Source organism: Spermophilus citellus (assembly GCF_964194105.1).
Source record: "Spermophilus citellus genome assembly, chromosome: 12".
Lineage (NCBI taxonomy): Eukaryota > Metazoa > Chordata > Mammalia > Rodentia > Sciuridae > Spermophilus > Spermophilus citellus.
In genome coordinates, this window is record NC_138198.1 from 51,563,029 (window position 1) to 51,585,989 (window position 22,961).

Genomic DNA, 22,961 nt, shown 5'->3' on the forward strand with positions numbered 1-22,961 from the left:
GGGAGCACGAGGCTTAAACCTGAGGTCTCTGAAACCTGTTTTGCCTTAGAATCACTGATTTACCTTGAGTAAGTAATTCAACTTTTGTGCCTTTGTTTCCTCCTAAATGAAAAGGGAAGAGCTAATCTGTGTTGCTGCTGCAGAGGATTCCTGGGAGGAGCAGAGACTGTTAGCTACAGATTGGGTTTAATATACCCTCTGTGTACCATTATGGTGGGGTTCATGGATGAACAGGGCAGCCAGTGTCCCAGCAACCTAGGGGTGCAGCTGAGCACCTCCAAATCTGCGTCTGTCCCAGGACGACCTGCTACATCTGGGTGGCCATGTTCAGCTCTGGCTTAAATGTCCTTAGGAGGAACTCTGGGTGCAAAGGCCACCTGGATTATCTAGAAGCACTCGCTCCACTCAACACAGCACCTCTTCTCTAGATTTCCCCTGCACACTCGCCTTAGAAGATACACATGAAAAAAAAAAAAAAAGAATAGCTGAGGTTGCAGTAGGGGCAGATTTACAGTTGGAAGACAAGAGAACAGGGTGCATTTGATCTGCCATGGAGTTGTGCTCTGACTTTATGGAAATGAGGGGGCCTGAAGCTGTAGGTGCCCCACCGTGGTTGGCTCTGGGTAGCAGTGACATGGCCATCACCCCTGTCTTTGTTCGTGTCTGCCCATGCTCCCTGGCACAAGACAACCCCCAAATGGGCCTCTAGCCCTTCTGAACCCAACACTACACATAGAGCTTTATATTATTAAGTTTCCATAATTGGATTTAGCTTCAAAGTCCTCCAGCTTGTTCATTAGTGGAAGACCCTAGATGTCAATGCACAAGTTGTTTCTCTAAACCCTGGTATCATCATGCAGTCTGTGACATGTCAGTGACACTCAAAAGGGTGCAGCAAATAGGTTACATGCACAGGTTTTGATATTGGTGTAAAATCATTCAATCAATTATATACATTGTACCAAAAATTAAAATGAGGTCTTATTGAATAAAACCATTTGATACATCAATATTATTAAGATTAAAAGCTGAGAAAGGAAGTGCTGTGTGACAAAGTGGGGGACAGAGGAAGGGGAGGGCAGGTGAGAGGAAAGTGATTGAAAGACGTCGCACACATGTAAGGGTTACAGCTCAGGGTCACCTTCTTTACTTCTCACAGATACAGTCTCTCTCAGACCAGTGCCCTGAACACAGCAATGAAGACAACAGCGGTGGGCACACGCAAGGAAGAGAAGCCCAGGAGCTTCCGTTTTTGTTGTTTTTCTACACAATATAAAGATGCTCTTAGAATTTGTTCCATTAATAAAGTCTGCTTTATCCTAGGAGTATTTAGTAAAAATACTGAACACCATGACCTTCAAGATCCTTTTGCTAAATAAATGTTACTTTGAAAACCCACGTCTTTAGAGAGTTGTGACCGGTAGGAAGTTGGCCACTTATATAATGATTTGCATGGAGTGGACCCACAGGCAGACATGGTCTGTCTCCCTGTTGGGCTTCATTTCTGCTGCGGATACATAGTTACTTGTCTTTCATCTGCAGAATTTCTGACAGAAACTCCTTATATAAAACTTGTCCTAAAGAAAGTCTAAAGAAACTCTGAAGAGCTCAATTTTTGCTAGGAAAGACAGAAGAGTTCATTTTACAACTTCTGACTAAGAAGAGATGGAAGGTAGAAGACCTACAATTTGAGAAAATAATTCACAAAATGTGTAATTTTAAGCAACCCCAACATGTTCAAGGGCTCCAAAAATATCTGAACTGATGTTGGAGATATCTGGGAGAACCACAGTGCAGGAAGCCCAAGAATCTGTCTCTCCACCCAGACAGTCCAAGTAACAGAAATTTTCCCTTGTGCCCAGGTTGGAATTCTGGAAGGGACTGGAGTCCTGGGACTTCCAGGGAGGGGAAGCTTGGAAAGCTGACTTGAGTGAATTGGGTGGAAAGCAGCTCCAGCAGACGTCAGCTCCCTGTCCCCACCCGGGGCCCCACAGGGGAGTGGTGCATGTGTTCCTGGAGCTACCTGAACACAGAGTGGGGCAACCAGATGGGCAACAAGAACCCAGTCGCCCAAGTCCCAAGGACACTCGCTCTGATTGTTGCTTCTGGTCTCTAAGGTGCAGACCAGGAGGCCTGCAGCCTTGGCTGTGTGACTCCTCCCCCTGCCCTGACCCTCTCCCAGCCACTGAACTGACTTCCCTGGGATTTAGGGACCAGAGCCCTCTGCCTCCATTTCTGTGTTTCCACAGAAAATGGGAAAGTGGCTGGGTATATCCAGGGATAAAGGTGGAGAAAAAACCTGAGAGTTGTTGTAAAGGAAACACAGAGTTCATCTTCAAATCAAGTAACAAATGTTTACATATTCCACATGGATTTTGTTTCTTAAGACTTAACTCTTAGAGAATGATAAAGAATATCCATAAGCACCTGCAAGGAGATATAGAATATCATACTTGTGCTAAAATTTATGACTACTCAATCTATATAAAAATCACATTTTATAATTGTAGAAAATATTTTGAAATACAGTATAAATGTAATTTAATTAGGTAAAAATGTGTTCAGCTCTTTTCCTAAGTATAAAGTAAATATCTTCAAATATCTTCAAGGCAAAAAAAAAAAAAAATCCTGACTATGAGAACCACACCCTTTCAGTTTCTTGAGTAGAACCATGAAATGTTAATTTAAAGGATTTTTTTTTTTGTTAGAGCTACCTGTGTTAGCTTTCCATTACTGTAACAGAATATTAGATAGAACTAGATTATAAGGAGGAAAGATTTATTTTGGTTCATACTTTTGGAGGTTCCAGTTCATGATCAACTGTCTCTCTGGTGTTAGATTGTCTGGCAAAGTCACGCATCACACACAGGGGAGTATATGGTAACTCAATACCTACCACCTGTGACTAGGAAGCAGCAATGAGAGGAAGAGGAAGACATTCAGTCCCACAGATCCCTCAGGGTGCACATGATGACCTACATCCTTCTAGTTCCCTACCATTAAAGGCCCTGCAAACTCTCAATAATGCCATTGTGAGGAGAAATCCTTTAACATACAGGACAATGAGGTGCCTCCAGACCAGAACCATAGCACCACCACAGAGCAATTAAAAGTTGCTCAAGATTGCAACCTAATTCTAGGTTTTAATCTCAATCTACCTTTGTATCTTGACTTAAATCCAAGATCCCAATTACTGGTTGTAATTGGTCAAGTGATTTTTCATCAGTTCACTTTAGGCAGGACTCACATTTACATGTGAAATTACTAAACTTATCAGATTAATATTCAAGTTTTGTTATTTTTGCACACCCAAATAAGGCTTCCAAAATGCAATTAGAATGTCAATAGCCCAGTTCTTTTTGTAAAATTTTAACAAAATTTTGAAGATTTTCTAAAGATTCCATAACTCCGTTCAACTAATCCTTTCAAGAAGTGTACTCAAAGACCCATTTACCCTCCTTAGTATTAAAAAGAGAACAACCTTGTCTTCATCACTCCGTGTGGGTGTATGTCATGAAGTTACTGAGCTCAGAGAGCAACATACTCCGCACACATCCTGAACGTTCTATCAATATGCCCTTCAGTGAGTGGTAATGGGGCCCATCGTGCTGAAAGCATTCCTAACAATGCCTTCTCACCTCCACCCAAGTTGCCTTGCAGGGTGAGTCCTTCCTCTGTCTAGCAAAACTTTGAAAACAATAACAATGGGAATTTGGAGCCCACTTGTGTCATTTGTATTCTTATATATAGCCTGTCATGACAGGTAAAACAGAGAACAAGGCAACATATTTATTGAAAATATTAGGAATTTATTTTATTTTACATCTAAAGTGAACACAAATATTGAGACAAAGATAACAGGAATTGACAACCCACAGTTGGTGGAAAGGGAATGTAGCACAACTGTTATGGAAACCTGTGAGGAGGCTCTTTAAAAAATTAAAATAGAACTGTCCTATGGTCTTGAAATATCACTGCTCAGCAAATATCCAAAGGGAATGAAATCAGTATCTTGAAGAGATATCTGCCCTTCCATGTTTATTGAAGTATTACTCACAATAGCAAAGACATGGAATAAACAGCACTATTTTTTAATGGAAAAATGAGTAAAGAAATTGTGGCAAGTGTATACAAGAGCATATTCTTCAGTAATAAAAAGCATGTAATTCCTTAAATACAGAGCTTAAGAAATAGTTTAAATGACATATGAAGCAAAACAAATGCTTCTCTTACATTAGCACATGAGGTGCGTTACAGAAATTAGCAACAACTGTAATTGCAGTGGCAAACAAGGTATACGAGAATTTTAGCTAAGGTTTTTATTGTTTGATATTTTATGTACTCTGTTATCTCACAGTTTTCATACAGAGTGGCATACCTTGAAAAAGAACTAATGTTGCATTTATAAGATTTGATTCAGGAAAAAAAAAGAGCAAAGCTTTGGTTTTCTATGCAATATTGCTAGTCAAGAGCAATTATGTTGTTAATTCATCAAGTCATATTGTGAAGGAATTTCCTGGGTTCTTAAAATTACCTAAGTGCTTGTTCTTAGCAGTGGTATTGTGGTAGGAGACTTCAGTGTGAAAACAACAAAACACAAATTAAGATGTTAAAGCAGGTTGATGTATTAATTTTTAGTGAACATGAACATGCCTTTTTAACTTAATATTTATCAATCCTATGCTAACTCAATTTATATGACCCAAATACCTGTTTCCCTCACTAAATATTGTGCTCTGTACAGAAGATGGTGTATGACTATGCCAATTGATTTTTTAATATCCATCAAATGCCATTTTAAGCTTTAAAAGGGATTAGCATAAGCAAATTCATAGGCCAGGTTATTATTGCTTCTATTCAAATTGCAAATTATGAGAGAGTGAGGAGGGAGTGCTTTGTGTCTTCATTTTTATTAAAAATATTTGTGTAGAGTTTTAAGCTTATTTCCATTTGCTCATGACCATTCTTTGGTCAGAAAATATTAATTTTCCACATTCTTGTATTTGTTATTCTGTTTCTGGAGCATTTGCCAATGAAGTTTATTTGAATGACACCAAAAATAATTAATCACAATATTTTTTAAAAGTCAAAGTGCTTTATTTTTTCAATTAGATTTGACTAAGGCAACCAGGACACGTAATGAAATCCTGTTCTGCATTTCCTCTAACAGTGCCTGGAAAAGATACTGACACCCAAGAAGCAGCTCTGAAAATGGTTTGTCCCCAATCTTTTCCTCCCTAACAAGGCACAAATGCAAAATCTGTTGTGGTGTAATTACTATGGAGTTTTGTAAATTTTACCTACTTCAAGACAATGGATGCTGCTAGTGTTGGGATTCATCTTTGCCTGCAGAATGGCAGTTGACAGGAAAATAACTATCATTACATTGAAAAGCATTCAATCCTAAATAGCATGTGCAACTATCGTGATGTTTTGCTTCACTCCAAAATACAGCTCTATCCAACTATATTTTAATGTAGATTTTCAAAAATAAAATATAATGAGAAGTATATACACAGACAGAATGAACTGCAAGCTTTGCCGTGAGGCTTCCTCAGGCTATTTTAAATTGCATAACACCTCATCATCAACGGGCTCAGTCCCAGACAGAAGCAGACACAGGGCACATTCCAGAAGCTGTAATAAATAACAGGTTCAAAATGCTGATATCAAAATTTGTGTCATGCCTAAAAACAGCAAAGAATGGAAATGCAGCATACAAGTCCCCCCCTTCCCTGATTCCTTCAGAAGGTTGGAAATTGGATTTGCCTTGTCGTCTTTTGAAACCACATCTTGTGTAAATGAAATATATTCTAATTTTCCATGGAGTTTAGCACAGTTAGCTGTAACATTAAAAGACAGAGTCTGATCTCCTCCTAATAATGTTGACTTTCCTCAAAACATTCTAATCAAATTTGTAGCTTCTTGTATGACATATGGGGAACTGGGCTTGTCACCCATTTTATAATCATCTCCTACTTGTTTAATGTGATCCCTTTCCTCCATTATCCTGAATGCATTTGTCTTGGGAAAAAAAAATGGAAATAAATTCCATAGATCTCTAGATACCAGTGACACCATGCAAATGAGAGGGGAACCCTGGTTCTTTGATCCTGCCACCACATGCAAATCTCCCTGAGAGAAAGGCACTTGCTAGGCTTTCACCCTCGGGAGTTGATCTAAGCAGGGTAGTCATCATCCATACTTGCAAAGGAACTCTCCTTAGTCCCTAAACCTCCATTTTAGGGAAATGTTAGGCAATAAAATGTGTCCATTTTTTATGGGCTTTGTAAGCTGTGTGATTCAAGGAGGCTGGGTGTACTTTGACACACTCATCTGGGAAATGGCAGGTCAGGGAAGGCACGGAAAACCATGGGGTTGCTGCATCAGGCCTCTCCTGCGGAAAGGTGTTTCCTCCTAAACTCTGCTCAGGATCACAAACCACATTAATGAGAGTTGTCTGGGAAGAGTGGCACCAAAAGGTTTCTCAGGACTTTAATAATCTTAGAAATAAGGAATCTTCTCTGTGTGGGTATTATTAAACTTCTAATGCAGCTCATGGGTGTCAGAGCAGAGAGTTCAAATACTCCTCCACAAGCACATTGGCTGGTGTGTGTGTGAGTCCTCCTCTGTCAGAGCCACGGTGACATGGGGGCCCCATCCATGCCTTTGTATCTGAGGTGTAAGTGTTTGATGAGGCATCTCTTGCTTTCCCCTTTCACAGAGGAGAAAGCGAGGACAGTTAATTGAGGTGAAATGACGTCCAGTCATTTGAGTCTCTCAGATGTGGCATCATGCATTATATAGGGCAGAGCAGAAATTGAGCTGAGGCCGAGGTGCTAGAGTTGAATGGCAGGGAAGCGAGGAAATTAAGGAGAAGCAGGAATTCAATACCTGTGAGATATGAATACAGCCAAAATGTATCTTAGTCATAATCTGGAGCCAGAATTCATTCAGCAAGAATATTGCTAAGAAAATTTTAAAAGAGGATTAGAGGCACATGAACCAAAAATACATTTTCAAAGGAAATTGCTGTAATTAAGATGTGCAGAGAAAAGAGGAAAAAATTTAAATGCAGGCAATCCTTTTTACTTGCCTTCTATAAAAACATATTTTTTATAACTCATGAATATATGGGGTTTCTAGTGTCTCATGACATTTCTTAAAGTAGGCTAAATTCTAATATGAAGTCAAAGGTTTAAATGTTTATAACCGACTTTCAGTTATTCTTTATGGTTGTATTTTATATTTAGGTATTCCTGACTATATGGATTTCCTAATTTCTACAATAATTCAGTTGTATAAGAAACTATCTAAGAAACCTACATTTTTTTCCCTCCCCATCTACATTTCATAAATCGTTACTCACCCTGTTGATTATACTCCCAGCCAAATTTCCTTGCGTCCTGCAAGGCCTGTCCTAGAAGGGCAGCCTGGTGCATCAGTTTCTTAGGAATACAGCCAACATTCACACAAGTGCCTCCAAGGCCTGAGAAAGAAAGGAACAGTGGGTGTGTGGGGGGGTGTGAGTGCAAGTGTGTGTGTGTGTGTGTGTGTGTGATTTCAAACACCTGCACAGTGTTATTAAAACACGCAGAACTGAACAGAAACAAGAGAAGGCAAAGAGAGAGAGAACGAGAGGGGAAGACACAACTGCATGCACACCACAAGAATAACAGAAGGAAAAACAAGGTCCCTTGTTCCACTATATGAAACTGTAGGCCGAAAGGTTCAGAGCCAGCTTGAATGTTAAAAGTGACTTTTGCATTTTAGCATCAGGGTTCTAGAAAATTCTAGAATGTTCATAAAGAAGTTATTACAAGATGTGGGCTGGAAGAGCAAGAAGGAACGGCACAGCGCCCTAACCAGGGAAGCAGTCCGTGTGCAGGGCAGGAAGCCCGAGTGAGGGCCTGACCCAGAGGGTGTCACCCACCTGACAGAGGTGGCCTTCTGGGAAGAAGGAAGGCAGCCCCAGTGACTGGCATGGAGGAGCCAGAGCCATAAGGACCCCCAGCTCCACTCTGCTCTGCTGTCCCTCATTGTAGCAAACTGGCCAACCCTGACCAGAAGCCAGAGGACCAGGCCACCAACTGATCCGTCCTCGGGGCACGGAGCAGGGCAGAGACGGAAGGAGAACACGGTATAGACAGAAAACACCCAGCACAAGGCCTATGTGCTCTGTTTGACAGAGAGGAAAACTAACCTGGCAGGTGACCACTCTGCCTACAGCACCCGTCCTAGGGTGGGAACCATATCGTGTCCCTTAACTAAGCTGTGATGACCATGGATCCTAATGCCACTGACTTATCGTGTGGCCACTCAACTCAATTATGATATTGGTGCAGAAACGCCCACAAAAATGTCTATGGCAACTCAGGCGACCAGGACATAGGTCACACACTGTGGTCACTGTGTAAACATCAAAGGGGGAGCACCCTCCGGTCACGGATTTTTTTTTTTTTTTAATTTGCAAAATGTCCCTCCATTTATCTTGGCACTGTCACCACCAATGACCTATGACCTGAGACTTGGCCTCCTCGATTCTGGAAGGGACTACTTCAGCTCTTGAGCTTCCTGTGGGACTAAGAGACGTCACACGTATAAAACGATGCTCGGAAAGATCAGAGAACGCACAGCTTACCCCAGGATGTGCCCTGAGGTGAACGGACCACAAAGTCTAGGACCATGACTTTCTTTCCCAAAATGACTGCTTCCTACAACAACAACAACAACAACTATATTTAAAGTGTAAGAAGTAAAATCAAGTAAAGAAAAATTCTCTCATTCCCCAAATAAAAACAGTCTGTTTTTCTGGGATAACATGGTCTTTTCCCTGAATGAAAATGGCTGATAAAATAAAAGCTTAAGATTGTGATGTTAACATTAAATATTTTTGTTTAAAACAATAAGCAGACGAGATGCTTATGTCAATGGTCAGGAAAAATCACCTCCAAGGGCACCTTTTTTTTTTTGTTTGTTTGTTTGTGTTCGTACCTTAGCACAGGAGAGACCACCTGAGCCACCACCAATGACAATGAGATCATAATCATTCGCGGAGCCTTCCTGCAGAAGCTTCTGTAACAGCCCGCTGTGATGTGCCTGTGTTTGAGCAGAAGGAGAAAGAACACCGTGTGACTTCGAGATCCAGAGCTGTGCGCTCACACCCTGCCCACAGACAATCTCAGGGCCAACAGGCCTACGACTGACCCAAGGCAGAACGGCCCATTTCTCTGCGTGTTGGCCAAGTAGAGTCGAAGTGGTTAGAATGCGTGTTGTGACCTATACCAGATAGGCAGCACATGTCAAATGGCCAAGAGGGCTGTGGCCTTGTCCGTATGGCAGACAGGGTCAAGTGCAGTGGAATAACCAAGCATCACTTTTCAAGATCCTTGTTTCTCTGTGCTAATGTGTCTGTCTCTCTCTCTCTCTTTTTGTACTGGGGACTGAACCCAGGGGTGCTTAACCATGGAGCCACATCCACATCCCTTTTTATTTTGAGACAGGGCCTTGCTAAGTTGCTGAGGCTGGCCTCTAACTTGCAATCCTCCTGCCTCAGCCTCCTGATCCACTAGGATAACCAGCATGCACCACCGTGCCCAGTCTGTGCCAGTCTTTGTTTTAAAAACAACTGTTACACATTACCAGCAATTTTTTCTTGATTTCTTATACATCTGTCTAAATTTTATAGCTATACTTGTGAACTTCCTATACAAAACAAATCCCTTGCAAATTTTTCTTTCTGTAAGGATCACGACACTGGTTCTGTACCAGAGTCGCTTGCTCCTGTGGCCCGTGTGGTGGCCAGAAGCAGTTCAGAGGAGGTGAGAGTCTGATACGTGACTCAGCAAGCCTTCTTTATGCCAAGTCAATTGCCCAATCCCCCAAGCTCAGCTTTAGAAATGACAAGCTCAAACCAGCCCTTCCTAAGACGGACAAAGGTGCTTATTTCATAACTTCAGGGATCGGCCAGATGCTATGTGACCAATGAAGGATGTGCGCCCACGATGGCTTGTAAACATCCTAAGAAGAGCTCCACCGGCCTCCTTACTCTTTGAAGTGCTCAGGGAAATCCATCTCAAAGCTCTTTACCTGCACCCTGTGTTCGGTGTCCAATCGGCATCGATTTCATTTACAAAAACTCTTGGGGCCAACAGACCTACCACTCATCTAAAGTTGGAACTGACATTTCTCTGCGTGCTGCTCAAGTAGGGTGGAACTAGTTAGGACGTGCTACCCAAGAAGAAGCCTTGTGTTTCTGAAACAGGTCTGCTCTCTGGGTACCCCCAGGCCCAATCTCTGACACCATAATCCGGGTGGGGACTGCTGAGGCCAGCTCCGAAGGTGCGTAGGGGCAGTAATGACAGCACTTACCACCTTGCGCACTGGGTGGCAACTTCTAGAACTAATAAAGCATGCTGTTACCTAATGACACAGATCGCCCATTCACATGCAATGCACACAATCATTTCTTTCCCAACCAAAATATAATTCTTTTTTTTTTTTTAAAGAGAGAGTGAGAGAGGAGAGAGAGTGAGAGAGAGAGAGAATTTTTAATATTTATTTTTCTTTAGTTCTCGGCGGACACAACATCTTTGTTGGTATGTGGTGCTGAGGATCGAACCCGGGCCGCACGCATGCCAGGCGAGTGCACTACCGCTTGAGCCACATCCCCAGCCCCCCAAAATATAATTCTTAATTAAGATTTCAACTCAGGGGCTGGGGATGTGGCTCAAGCGGTAGTGCGCTCGCCTGGCATGGGGCGCTGAGTTCAATCCTCAGCACCACACAAAAAATAAAAAATAAAGATGTTGTGTCCACCGAAAACTAAAAAATTCTCTCTCTCTTCCTCTCTTTAAAAAAAAAAAAAGATTTCAAATCAGTATTTAGTCAATCGCTGGTGGCTAACATTTGCATACATGCACAAAAGAGAATGGAATTTTAATTAATAAACTAATTATAAAATAAGGATTGTTTTTTAATTGTGTTTGGGGTGCAAAGGATCCAATGCAGGGCCTGTGCATTCGAGGCAACCACTCTACCCCTGAGCCACATCCCCAGCCCCATAAATATCAATTTTTTTATCGATTACTACCTAACAGAAGGACTCCTGTCCATTTCATGCATTTTAGAAATAAAAATAATCCATATATAACATCTACAACTAATATACATATGTATATTAGTTGTAGATGCACACAGTACCTTTATTTTATTTATTGATTTGTATGTGGTGCTGGGGATGGAACCCTGTGCCTCATGCGAGCGCGGCAAGCTCTCCACCCCTACGGATGAGAAAGTTAAATGGCCCTGAGCAAATCAGTCATCCCAGGGTCAGCGGCCTTGCCAAGAATTCTAATGATCCTGACAAGACTGTGGGCGCTGACCTCATTTTACAGGGGAACAGCCTTCCTTTTTCTCCCCACGAGGAGGAGCAGACCTGTCCTGGCCCCAGGGGACACACCTATGTGGCCTGGTAACCTCATTCAGAAATGCTCTCCTTCTTGCTCCTGAATTCAGGTTGGTAGAAAAGCTCATCTCCTGTAGTCATCAGGGTTCGCTGATAACCATCCCAAGGGACTTTCCACTTTACAACTTCAAAATGACCAAGTCAAAAGACTTCCGAAAGCCATTTCCTCCTCTTTTAAATGCTTTTGAGAACAGAAGGAGGACTAGAGGCAGGGAGGGCTTACCTGGAACGTCCTGTCGCATCCGCCCACGTGCACTCTATTCACAAAGATGTTGGGCACGGTCTTCTGATTAGTGATTTCTGTCAGCATTTCTTGAACACGGATCCCATCATCTAGAGAATAAAACGTTCAATAAAGACCCTGTGTCAATGGTGCCAAGTAAATCAGACTGAAGGGTCACAGCACTACAGTGCTCACAGGGACACACCTGGGACAGGTGACACATCTGTCATGTGTTCATGACTTCATGAAATGTCGACTCCAGAGAAAACCTTGGGAACCTAAAGATCAATCTATCGATCCCTCTAAAAATAGAGGCTGGGGCTGGGGCTCAGGGGTACAGCACTTGTCCAGTACATGTGAAGCACTGGGTTGGATCCTAAGCACAGCATAAAATATAAATAAATAAAATAAAGGTATTGTATCTACCTACTACTAAAAAAATAAAATAGAGCCTTCAGCCAGGCACAGTGGCACATGCCTATAATGCCAGTGGCTCGGGAGGCCAAGGCAGGAGGATCGCAAGTTGGAGGCCAGCCTCAGCAACGGCGAGGCCCTGAGCAACTCAGGGAGACTCTGTCTCTAAGTAAAATATAAAAAAGGGCTGGGGACGGGGCTCAGGGGTTGAGTGTCCCTGAGTTCAATCCCTGGTACTAAAAAAAAAAAAAAAAAAAAAAAAAGCCTTCTAAATTAGCTTTTTAAAAAATCTTCTTAAAAATAACTTTATATATTTTTATATGGTGCTGAGGATTGAACCGGGTCAGATTTTGTTTTGTTGCTTAGCCTCACACATGCTAGGCAAGTGCTATGCCACTGGGCCACAACTCCAGACCCTGAATTAGCTTTTGATTTATAATTCGACAATTATAAGAACCCTCTCTATTGTTCCAACTCAGAAAAAATTTCCTATAATTACATTTGGAAATCTGTACGAGCATAGACTAAAATAGACTCTCCATTGCTGAAAATACAAGTGGGCCAAGACTATCTAAGATTGGCGCATGTGGTGTACTCTGCAGAGAAACCTAAAGATTCAAAAGTATGTTGGGTGGGGTGGTGCACATCTGTCATCCCAGCAGCTCAGGAGGCTGAGGCAGGAGGATCGCAGGTTGGAGGCCAGCCTCAGCAACTTAGCAAGGCCCTCAGCAACTCAGGGAGACCCTGTCTCTAAATAAAATATAAAAAGAGCTGGGGACAGGGCTCAGTGGTTAAGCACCCCTGGGTTTAATCCCCAGTACCCAAAAAAAAAAAAAAAAAACTCAAAAGATTCAAGACTATTTCACTTCCCACAGTGACATGGAGGAAATAGCCAGTTTCATGAAGACAGGGATCAGGTATTTTCTGATCATGACTGTCCCCAACCCTGCAAAGCACCCCATGAGCAAAGTGTTCAAAGAATCAAACGCACAGATGCCAAGGAGTCTAAAGTATAAAACTAAAATCTCCATGTGCTCCCCTCCGTGGGTGACACAACCAGGAAGAGGAAGTCTATTTCTTTCATTCATTACAGCTTCAGCTATTTTGCTCGCGAGTTGGCAGATCCATTTGAAATACCTCAAATATTCCAAGTAAGCAGCTTACATATTTTCCTCCCACTCCCTTCCCTCAAATATGAAAAACATATAATAAGAAAATCTACACCAAATGATTTGTCACATAAGGACTCATTTTCTGCTTGGTTGAACATACACAAAAATGGCTCATCTCACCCAAAGAGACAAGAGCAAATTAAACTGAACCAAGCCCAGGGGAAGAAGTCAATCTTGCTGGCGTTCGCTGCAGACAACATGGTGCACTAACTCTCTACTTACCAAATTGATCAAGTTCCAAGATGTTACAGTCGACTCCCAGAGAAGAAAAGAGTTCTTTCACCTGTAACAAAGATCCGCCTGTTTCAACAAGTTAGGAAATATGGCAGAAGAATAAGAGATGTCCACAACAACGTTCTTTGGGAATAGGAGTTGGGCCTGTTGTTTTTTAATTTATTTTTCTAGTTGTAGATAGACAGGGGGCCTGTATTTTATTTGCTTGTTTTTGTATGTGGTGCTGAGACTCGAACCCCGGGCTCTGCTGTACTGCTCTGCCACTGAGCCCCAGCCCCATGACCCGTTTTTAACCCTTTCTACTACACAAGTTCCCGGAATAACCTCAACCTTCCCCATGCCCTCTTTTGACATATCTGTCTCCTTATGACTCCTGTTTTAGTCAGCTTTTCGCTGCTGTGACTCCAGGACCCACCAGTACCACTGCAGAGGGGGACAGTGGACGTGGGTCTCAGGGTGTCCCAGGTCCCAGTCCACAGACGGCGGCCCCACTCCTGGGCCAAGGGGAGGCAGGACATCATGGAGGAAGAGTGTGGGGAGGGAGCAGCTCCCATGGGGACCAGGGAGCAGGGACTCCACTCTCCAGGGACAAATGGAGACCCCAAGCCACAGCCCCAGGGCCACCTCCTCCCCACACCCCACCTCCCTCCAGGGGCCACCAGGGAACCCCCAGGGAGCCATTCAGTGCTGCGGTTCAGGCCTCACACCCCTCACTCCTCTGGACCTTCCTGCATCGCCTCCCACGGGGACTCTGGGGACACCTCACAGCCCCATTATAACAACTCCCAAATCTGCAACTAGTGCTCAAATCTCTCTTCTGACACCAGGATGCCCCAAAGGTACCATCTTCCAAAAGCAACTCGCCTTCTTCCCAACCTACCCAGGACGGGTCATTTGCTGTTGTAAGTCACTGAGACACAAAGATGGACACGACACGGTGGCGGCCCTCTAGTAGGGGAACAGGCATGGTCCATCATTGGTGTAAATAAGAAACCCCAGAGACCGCTGCTGCTTCAGGGGACAGAAAAACAACAGCATGGGTGTCCCCTGGACACCCAGGATCAGGACCTGGAGCCAAAGTGGCACTGGAACGACTTTGCAAAGGAATCACTGGGCAACATCATCCAGCCCCAAACTCGCTCCCAGCCACCGTATTACAGTAATTACTAAGTCTGAATTCTCCATCTTGAACTGCTTCATCTTCTTAGTTGCCTACAGTCGATATCTTAGCATGTGACATCAATATTTACTAATAGAATTTCTCAGTAATATCCCAAAAGTTCTTCCTGCACCAGCTTTGTCAAACCCTCTGGTTTTCAAAATGGCAGTCAAAGTGACCTCTTCAAACCCACTTTGTGCCACATTCCTTAAAACCCTTTAGTGCAGCCAAGCGTGCTGGCTCATGCCTATAATCCCTGCTCGGGAGGCTGAGGCAGGAGGATTGCAAGTTGGAGGCCAGCCTCAGCCACTTAGCAAGGCCCTAAGCAACTCAGGGAGACCCTGTCTCTAAATAAAATGCAGAATAGGGCTGGGGATGGGGCTCAGGGATTAAGTGCCCCTGGGTTCAACCATCAGTAACAACAACAACAACAACAAAACCCCTTCAGCACTCTCAGCACTTTACACAAAACCCAGAGGTCCCACTTCCACTCAGAAGGTCCACTCCATGGCCAAGCGTGTGAGAAGACACAGAGGCCCAACCTGCCAATTCAAAGGTGTTTCCTCCATTCTGCTCTTGACACATGCACTGTATTTTGGCTGACAGCCACGGTGTCCCCGCCCCACACTGGCTGTTCAGGGGCTCCCACCACCCCGGAGCACACTGCCTAGTGGCCACCTCATGGGCCACCCAGCTAAGCCGCCATCCTGACAGCTTGGCCTCTGCACATGCTTCCTGGCTGCTGGTAAAGAACATGTAGCTTCAGAGGCCCTGCACACATTGGGGTCAGCCTGGTGGGATGACAGCGCCCCTCTGAGGCTGCTTCAGATGGCCTCACTCTGGAGCCTGTCCCCTACACATGACCAAGCAAAAAAACCACAGGCAGGACACTGTGTACATGCCCAACCTGGTCCTTTCTGTCCATACACACAGCCCTCCTCCCACCCCCCATGAGCTCAGTCTGTACTGCTTCCCCTAAGTCCCAACAAACCCTTCCAGGGGGTATTATTTGCTGATTCATGATGTCCACCTGGAGCAGAGTAGGCTGAGCTAGGTCCAGGAAGAGCTGTTAACACTAAAGGCTGCTGGCACTCAAAGTGGCCAGAAGCGGGAACTGGTGACAGAGGGTGACTATGAGAAGGTGAGCTTCTGGGAGCTGCAGGTAAGGCGGCCGGGTGAGCTGCTAGCTCCGGCCGCAGGAGGAGCTGTTAGTTGGAGCTGCTACAAGAGAACGGGGAGAGCTGTTACTGCGCCCAGTAAGGGAGCTGTATTTGCCTGCTGGCGATTTCCATCTGAACTGAACCCAGAGCCCTTGGCCTACTGGGAACACATGTGCAACAGCGAGAATCATTTTCACAGGCTCCAGAAACTTCCTAAGTGCCTTCAGCAAATGAAGAAACGTTTATGCAAGGAAATCAATGAGCTCTCAGTCACAGCAGGGAGAGTCCAGCCCCTGAGCTGTACATCCTCCTCCTCCCTCCCTCCCCTGCCCGAGGTCAGCCTGATGGGAACCCCAATTGAAGTGTGGCCTAGAAAACAAGCTCCCAATATCTCTCAGAATAGCAGGCACCAGCACCTCTCACCACCCCCCACCTCACTCTGAGTCACTGAGGCTCAGTGCTCCATCGGCCCCTCTGAGATCAAAAGCCACATACCCCAGCTGTGGCACAAGGGAAATACTGGGACCATGATCCCCACCATCACAGTTTACCTGTAAGGTAAAGTCCCAAGCTGGGAAAGGCAAGCCAAAAAGAAATCCCCTTATAGAGTCCTACTCATCAGGTCCCTGTCCCCACTCCCAGCATCCTTTTGGGGTAGTGGTGGGGCAGATACCAGGGACTGAACTCAGGAACACTCAACCACTGAGCCCCATCCCCAGCCCTATTTGGTATTTCATTTAGAGACAGGGTCTCACTGAGTTGCTTAGGGCCTTGCTTGTTGCTGAGCCTGGCTTTGAACTCTCAATCCTCCTGCCTCAGCCTCCTGAGCCACTAGGATGACAGGTATGTGCCACTGTGTCCAGATGCTCCTCCTAGTTCTTAAACAAGACCTCAGAGTTTTGGCCCAATGGAGATGCAGACCATGAGAGCAAAGAACTCCAGAGCTCTTCCCACAAGTAGCATCACACATGATAGCATAATATTGATAATTTTCCTTTAAGATCAGAAAGGAAGCCTGCTTTTGTCACTATTTCAACACAGCGTTGAAAGTCCTAACCACAGCAATAAGGCAAGAAAAAGGAATTGGACAAATTCTTGTCCAAATTGGAAAAGAAGTAAAATTACCTGTGTTCACAAGCAGCATAATCTTATATGTACAAAACTTGAAGATTTCAAAGACACATACACATTGACATTATTAGGATGTATAAAATCAGCAAAGTTGCAGGGCACAAAGTCACGACGACTAGTTATTTTCCATATACTAATGATGGATGAGTCAACCAGGAAATTAAGAATTCCATTAACAATGGCATGAAAAGAATTAAACTGCTTAGGAATACACTTAACCGAGGAAGGTAAAGACTTATACACTAAAAACTACAAACTACTGCTGAAAGAAATAAAAGATACCAATAAATTGGAAGACATCTTGTGTTTCAAGGATTAGAAGACTTTTAAGTTGTTGTCAATAATACACCAAGCAAGCTACAGACTCCATGCAATCCCTATCAAAAATCTCAATGATGTTTCTTTTTTCAAAAATTGAAATCTTTCCTAAAATTCAGATGAAACTTCAGGGAGTCCTATATAGCACACCCCCCCCCCCCGCAAAAAAAAAAAATGAAATCTTGAAAGCTGGACATCTCTTGCTTCTTGATTTCAAAACTTACCACAAACCTACAGTAATCAAACATAAGGAGACTGACCTGAACATAGACCCACAGAGCAAGAGAAGGGAACGGAGAGTTCTGGAAGAGTCTTGATTTTTGACAAGACCATCCAAAATAGAAAGTACGGTCTCCAACAAATGGTACCAAGGAAATGGCTATCCACAAGCAAAAGAATGGAACTGAACCCTGACCTAAAGCTAAGTACAGAAACGAACTCAAAATGGATCAGAGACCTAAATGTAGGAGCTAAAACCCAGAAAAGTCTTAGAAGAAGTCAGCAGCTGGTCAAAGTGGCACAGGCCTGTAATCCCAGTGGCTGAGCAGGCTGAGGCAGGAAGACAGTGAGTTCAAAGCCAGCCTCAGCAACTTAGCAAGCCCCTGTCTCAAAATAAAGAATAAAAAGGGCTGAGGTTGTGGCTCAGTGGCACAGCACTTGCCTAGCACGTGTGAGGCCTTGCGTTTGATTCTCAGCATCACATATAAATAAAAAAAAATAAATAAATAAAGGTCCACTGACAATCAAAAAAAATTAAAAGGGAAATTTTTTTTTTTAAAGGGGGCTGGGGATGTGGCTCAGTGGTTAAGCACCCCTAGGTTCAGTCCCTGGACAAAAAATAAATAAATAAATAATAAAAAATTAAAAAAAGACACAGGGCAAAGATATTGGATTTGGATATAACATCAAAGGCACAAGGAACAGAAGAGAAAACAGACAAATTTGATCTCACAAAACACAAAAGGTTTGGTGCAGCAAAGGACACTATCAACTAAGGAAAAAATCAGCCAAGCAACTTCACGGATCGTTTACAATGACATACTTAAAGGATCACAACCTACATGATACAGAGAACTTCTAAAGCTTAGTAACAAAAAACCTTAAACACAACTTAAAACAGAGCACTTGAACAAAGCATTTGAATAGATATTTCTCCAAAGAAAATACACCAATGGGAAATAAGCACATACTATTCAACCTCACTGATCTTTATGGAAATGCAAATCAGACCACGATGACAGCCACCTCATCTATCATGATAACTATTGCTTTAAGAAAACCGCACACACACACCAACTAACAAGTGTTAAAGAAGATGTGGCAAAATCGGAACCCGGTGCACTGTTGGTAGGAATGTAAAACAGTGTTCTACAGAACACTGAAAACACGAAGACCTTATAAGTCAGCAATTCCATTTCTAGCAAGGTACCTAAAAGACCTGAAAGTAGTGACTCAACAACTATATGCTTATGTTCACTGTCAGATTATTGACGACAGTTAAGGTAGAGGCTGCTCAGATTGTTTGCTAATGCTTGAATGCTTGAATGGACCAACAAAATGTGCTCTATTTTTTACAATGGAATACTATTCAGTTTTAAAAAGGGAAAGAAAATTCTTTTTTTAAATTTTTTTTATCTGTTCTTTCTATATATAAATACAGACATGGAGCATAACTTATCCGAATTAGGATCCCATTTTTGTGGTTTCATGTAATGTGGAGTTTCACTGGTCCTGTCTTCTGACAGATGCTACAACATGGATGAATCTGGAAGATATTACGCTAAGGGAAATAAGCCAGACACAAGACACAAACGCTGTATGATTTCACTAGGATGAGGTAATAAGTAGTCAAATTCATGCACAGGAAGTAGAAGGGCGGTTACCAATGGCTGGGGAAGAGGAAAGGGGAGTTAACATTCAATGGGTATAGAATTTCAGTTGAAAAAAATGAAAAATTTCTGGATATGGAGGGTGGTGATTGTTGTGCGACACTGTGAATTTTGTCCCAGGGATTGTACCCATGGGAGCTTAAATCTTATTTAGACACAGGGTCTTGCTGAGTTACTTGTGGCCTTGATAAGTTTCTGAGCCTGGCCTCCAACTTGCCATCCTCCTGCCTCAGCCTCCGAAGCTGCTGGGATTACTGGTGTGTGCCACTGCACCCAGCAGTCAAATATCACGGAATTATACTCCTAAAAATGGTTACAACTATAAATTTTATGTGGCATGTGTTTTACCACAATGTGTTTTAAAAGCTAACCAAGAGAAGAAAAAAATTTTAAAGTGTATGAATTCGAGAGTGAAGAAACATGGATCAACACTAATGTAGGAATGATGTTTCAAAAATCAGAGAATTTTCAGCCAGGTGCAGTGGCACATTCCTGAAATCTCAGTTACTGGGGAGGCTGCGGCAGGAGGATCTCAAGTTCAAAGCCAGCCTCAGCAACTTAGTGAGGTCCTAAACAACTCAGCAAGACCTTGTTTCAAAATAAAACATAAAAAGGGCTGGGGATGTGGCTCAGTGGGAAAAGCACCCCTGGGTTCAATCCCTGGTGCCAAAAACAAAAACAAAATAAAGACCCCAAAAAAGAACAAACTATAAAGGGAAAAAAAATGATAGGTTCAGCTACATTCAACTTGCAAACTTCACTGGACCACAATATCCCATAGAAAGAAAAATAAAAAGTCATATATGTATGTATATATACACATATACATACCCAAAGGGTTAGTATGCAAAACATATAATGAAGGTCTACAAATCTGCAAAACAAAACAACTCAGTAGAAAAATAAGCAAAAGACCCAATCCGTTTCCTAGAAGAAGAAATTCAAATGCACCATAAACATGTGAATTTCATCAAGGAAATGTAAAATCCAAGCCACTTCATTACTGCAGGAATAGCAAAAATTTTAAATATCAGCAGTTAGCAAAGTTTCAGACTGAAAGAAACTATTATATACTACCAGGAGGGCAAACCGGTATAACCACTGGAGGAGCAATTGTGCATCACCTTAGGAATGTGTGTGACTTCATGCATCCTCTACGGCCCACCAATTCAGCTTCAAGATACCCTAGAATTAAGTCTTATATGTGTGCATGGGAGGTATGTCCAAGAATAGGCATACATATTGTTTTTAAGAACAAAATACCAGAAACAGCATAATCTAATCCTATGGTCTGATTCACCCTATGGAATAGCACAGTAAGAAAAATTAATGAGCCACAAGGACAGGTAGTAACATGTATGAATCTTGAAAACACACATTGAAGGAAAAAGCTGCAAAAGAATCCATGCGTGATTCTGCTTAAAGTCCCCAAACAGGGCAAAAGAAACAAAATATTGTTTAATGACATATATATGCAGAGGAAACGGAAAAGAAGAGTAGTAGTAGGTGGTTAACCTTGGGGTGGGGCGGCTTCCAGGCCACTCAAATCATTTTATTACTCTGTAAAATTGATATGCATGAATAGAGGGTCTAAGAAACTATAGATATACCTCAATGTAACCTCGAATTTGAATAATAGCTTATCATTTCATGAGCCTGACCCAAGAGTTCAGGGCTTTGCATATTATCTTCCAACTTTCATTATTTCATCTCTCTGCTAATGTGAAATAAATTTCAAAATGTTCAGAGTCCCTACTTTACAGGTGGGTTATCTTCCAAAGGCCCATTTCTAAGTGGGTTACCCTTAACACTCAGTAGAGTTATCCCTAGAAATAACGCTGAGCGCCTACCCAGCCCCAAAGTTCATGTGCAGAAGAGTTTAAAGTTACCCCTGACTTTTTAATCCTCTTCAAAGCCTTCCTTTACCTTCCTTATACAAGATGTGGAAAGGCAGCTTCTGCCCAGCTCTGGAACCGGGTCAAGGTCACCCAGTTTTTATCAGTGAGATCTGAATTCTGCTCTGCGGAAGTCGTTCCCTCTGTTTGCACCACCATTTTTATCAAGACAAAACTTTATTTAAAATTATTTTCTTTCCTGTCTTGATACACATTTTTAGCCAGCCAACATCAAGTTCAAAGCCAGAAGAGGACAAGCGGGTGACCAGCAGGCAGCAGTCCCAGTTCCAGGTCCCAGGACTCAGCCGGGCTGGGCTCCCGGCTCCCGAGGCCCCGCCCCCAAACCTAAGCTCCGCCCCATGCCCAGGCCCTGTGGCCCTCCCTCCCGAGGCCCCGCCCCACCACGATGCCCCGCCCTCTGCGTCCCTCCCGAGGCCCCGCCCCTCCCCTGAGGCCCCACCCCCCCGTCCCTCCGTCTCCCCGCGGCCCTCCCTCCGCCCGGCGCCTACCCGGGAGCTGTGCGGGCAGTAGGTCTTGCTGAAGATCATCACTCGGCTCCCCTCGATGAGGTTCTTGACGCGGCGCCGCATCTCCTCCCGGGCCTCAGGGGGCTGCTGGCTGGTCCCGGGAGCCGACAGGCGGGCGCGGCGCCCGGGAGGCGATGACACGGGCACACCGCGGACGCTGGCTAGGCGACGGTTGGGGACACTCATTTTCCCCATCCTCGGCGATGTCTGCGCCGCCGTCGACAGTGTCGGCGGTGGCGGGGACGGTGGCCTCGCTCTCACTCCCGGCCGGACGGGGCCGGGTCTACGTAGGAACCTGGACGAGGGTGGCGGCGGCACCCGAACTGCGGCCGAGCGCGGCGGACGCGGCCCAAACTCCACACGCCCCGCACTTGCCACGAGCCCTGGGGGCGGCCGTTCACCTCGCCCCGTCCCCTGGGCCGCCCTCGCCCCGCCCAGCCCGCCTGGCCCTGCGCATGCGGACTAGGCCGCCCGTCAACCGGGCGTGCGCGTTGGCAGCCTTCGAAGAACGCGCTGGGCTCAGCCTTCATCCCCCTGCAGTCTGGAGGTTGGAAGCCCCTCGCGGGACCGCCTGGTTGGGGTGCTGCCGCCCAGAGGTGGCCTCTATGCAGATCCCCCATCTTATACTCTCCACCTGGTTAGCAGAGTCTAAGGGACGGCAGATGTCTCTATTGCATTTAGGGAAGTTTGCAGAAAGCCCTCTGTAGGAAAGACTGGACTTCCAAACTCTGCAGGTCCCGTCGCCCTGCAGTCTAAGGGGAAGATCCCAGGACCCCGCCCGCCCTCCCGATTGCGAAGAAGTCTGGAGACTCTAGGGCCACCTGTGCCGGACCAAGAGTCCCGCCCACTGTTGGAGGGGAGGGCAGAGAGCGCCGGTCCTTTATCTTACTGTGGGTTATGGGTGTCTGGTCTCTGGATCATTCTTTCCCCGAGGGTTCTCTCTTAGTTATCTTTTTCAGAGAATTTTTCCCGCTTTATTGATCAAACCCCCTGGTTTTCTCATTCACAGATTTCTGCTTTTGACTTTGGTAGTTCCTTTGTTTTATTTTCTCGGAGTCGTTTCTTTTTTTTTTCCATTCCTTAACTTGAATTTAACCCATTTGTTGTTTCCTTTTATAAAATAAAGGTTCACATTGCAAAAATAACACATGCTCGGTTCTTTGTTGTTACTGTTTTAACCAAACCTGAAGCAACACGTAAGAATAGCAGACACAGGACTGGGGTTGTGGCCCAGCAGTACAGCGAACGCCTCATGTGTGTATCAATCCTCAGCACCACATAAAAATCAACCAGTAAAGGTATTGTGTCCATCTACAACTAGAAAAATATTTTTTTAAAAATAGTAGCAAAGACAAATCAAACTATCATCATC

At 44.1% G+C, this 22,961-nt stretch overlaps 1 protein-coding gene across 1 annotated transcript in view; it reads right to left on the minus strand.

Annotated features, from left to right (window-relative positions):
* The window catches only part of LOC308631634 (thioredoxin reductase 3-like), a gene marked incomplete at its 3' end in the record, with an annotated part of 62,764 nt that extends 40,640 nt beyond the window's left edge, over nucleotides 1–22,124 (minus strand). The window contains exons 1-6 of the mRNA XM_081263011.1: nucleotides 21,572–22,124; nucleotides 13,499–13,559; nucleotides 11,691–11,800; nucleotides 8,995–9,099; nucleotides 8,642–8,714; nucleotides 7,370–7,489 (exon numbers count right to left, since the gene is read on the minus strand). Of these exons, the coding sequence (XP_081119137.1) occupies nucleotides 7,370–7,489; nucleotides 8,642–8,714; nucleotides 8,995–9,099; nucleotides 11,691–11,800; nucleotides 13,499–13,559; nucleotides 21,572–21,784 (682 nt within the window). The 5' untranslated portion in view covers nucleotides 21,785–22,124. The remainder of the gene's footprint in view (nucleotides 1–7,369; nucleotides 7,490–8,641; nucleotides 8,715–8,994; nucleotides 9,100–11,690; nucleotides 11,801–13,498; nucleotides 13,560–21,571) is intronic.
* Nucleotides 22,125–22,961: the final 837 nt, after the last annotated feature.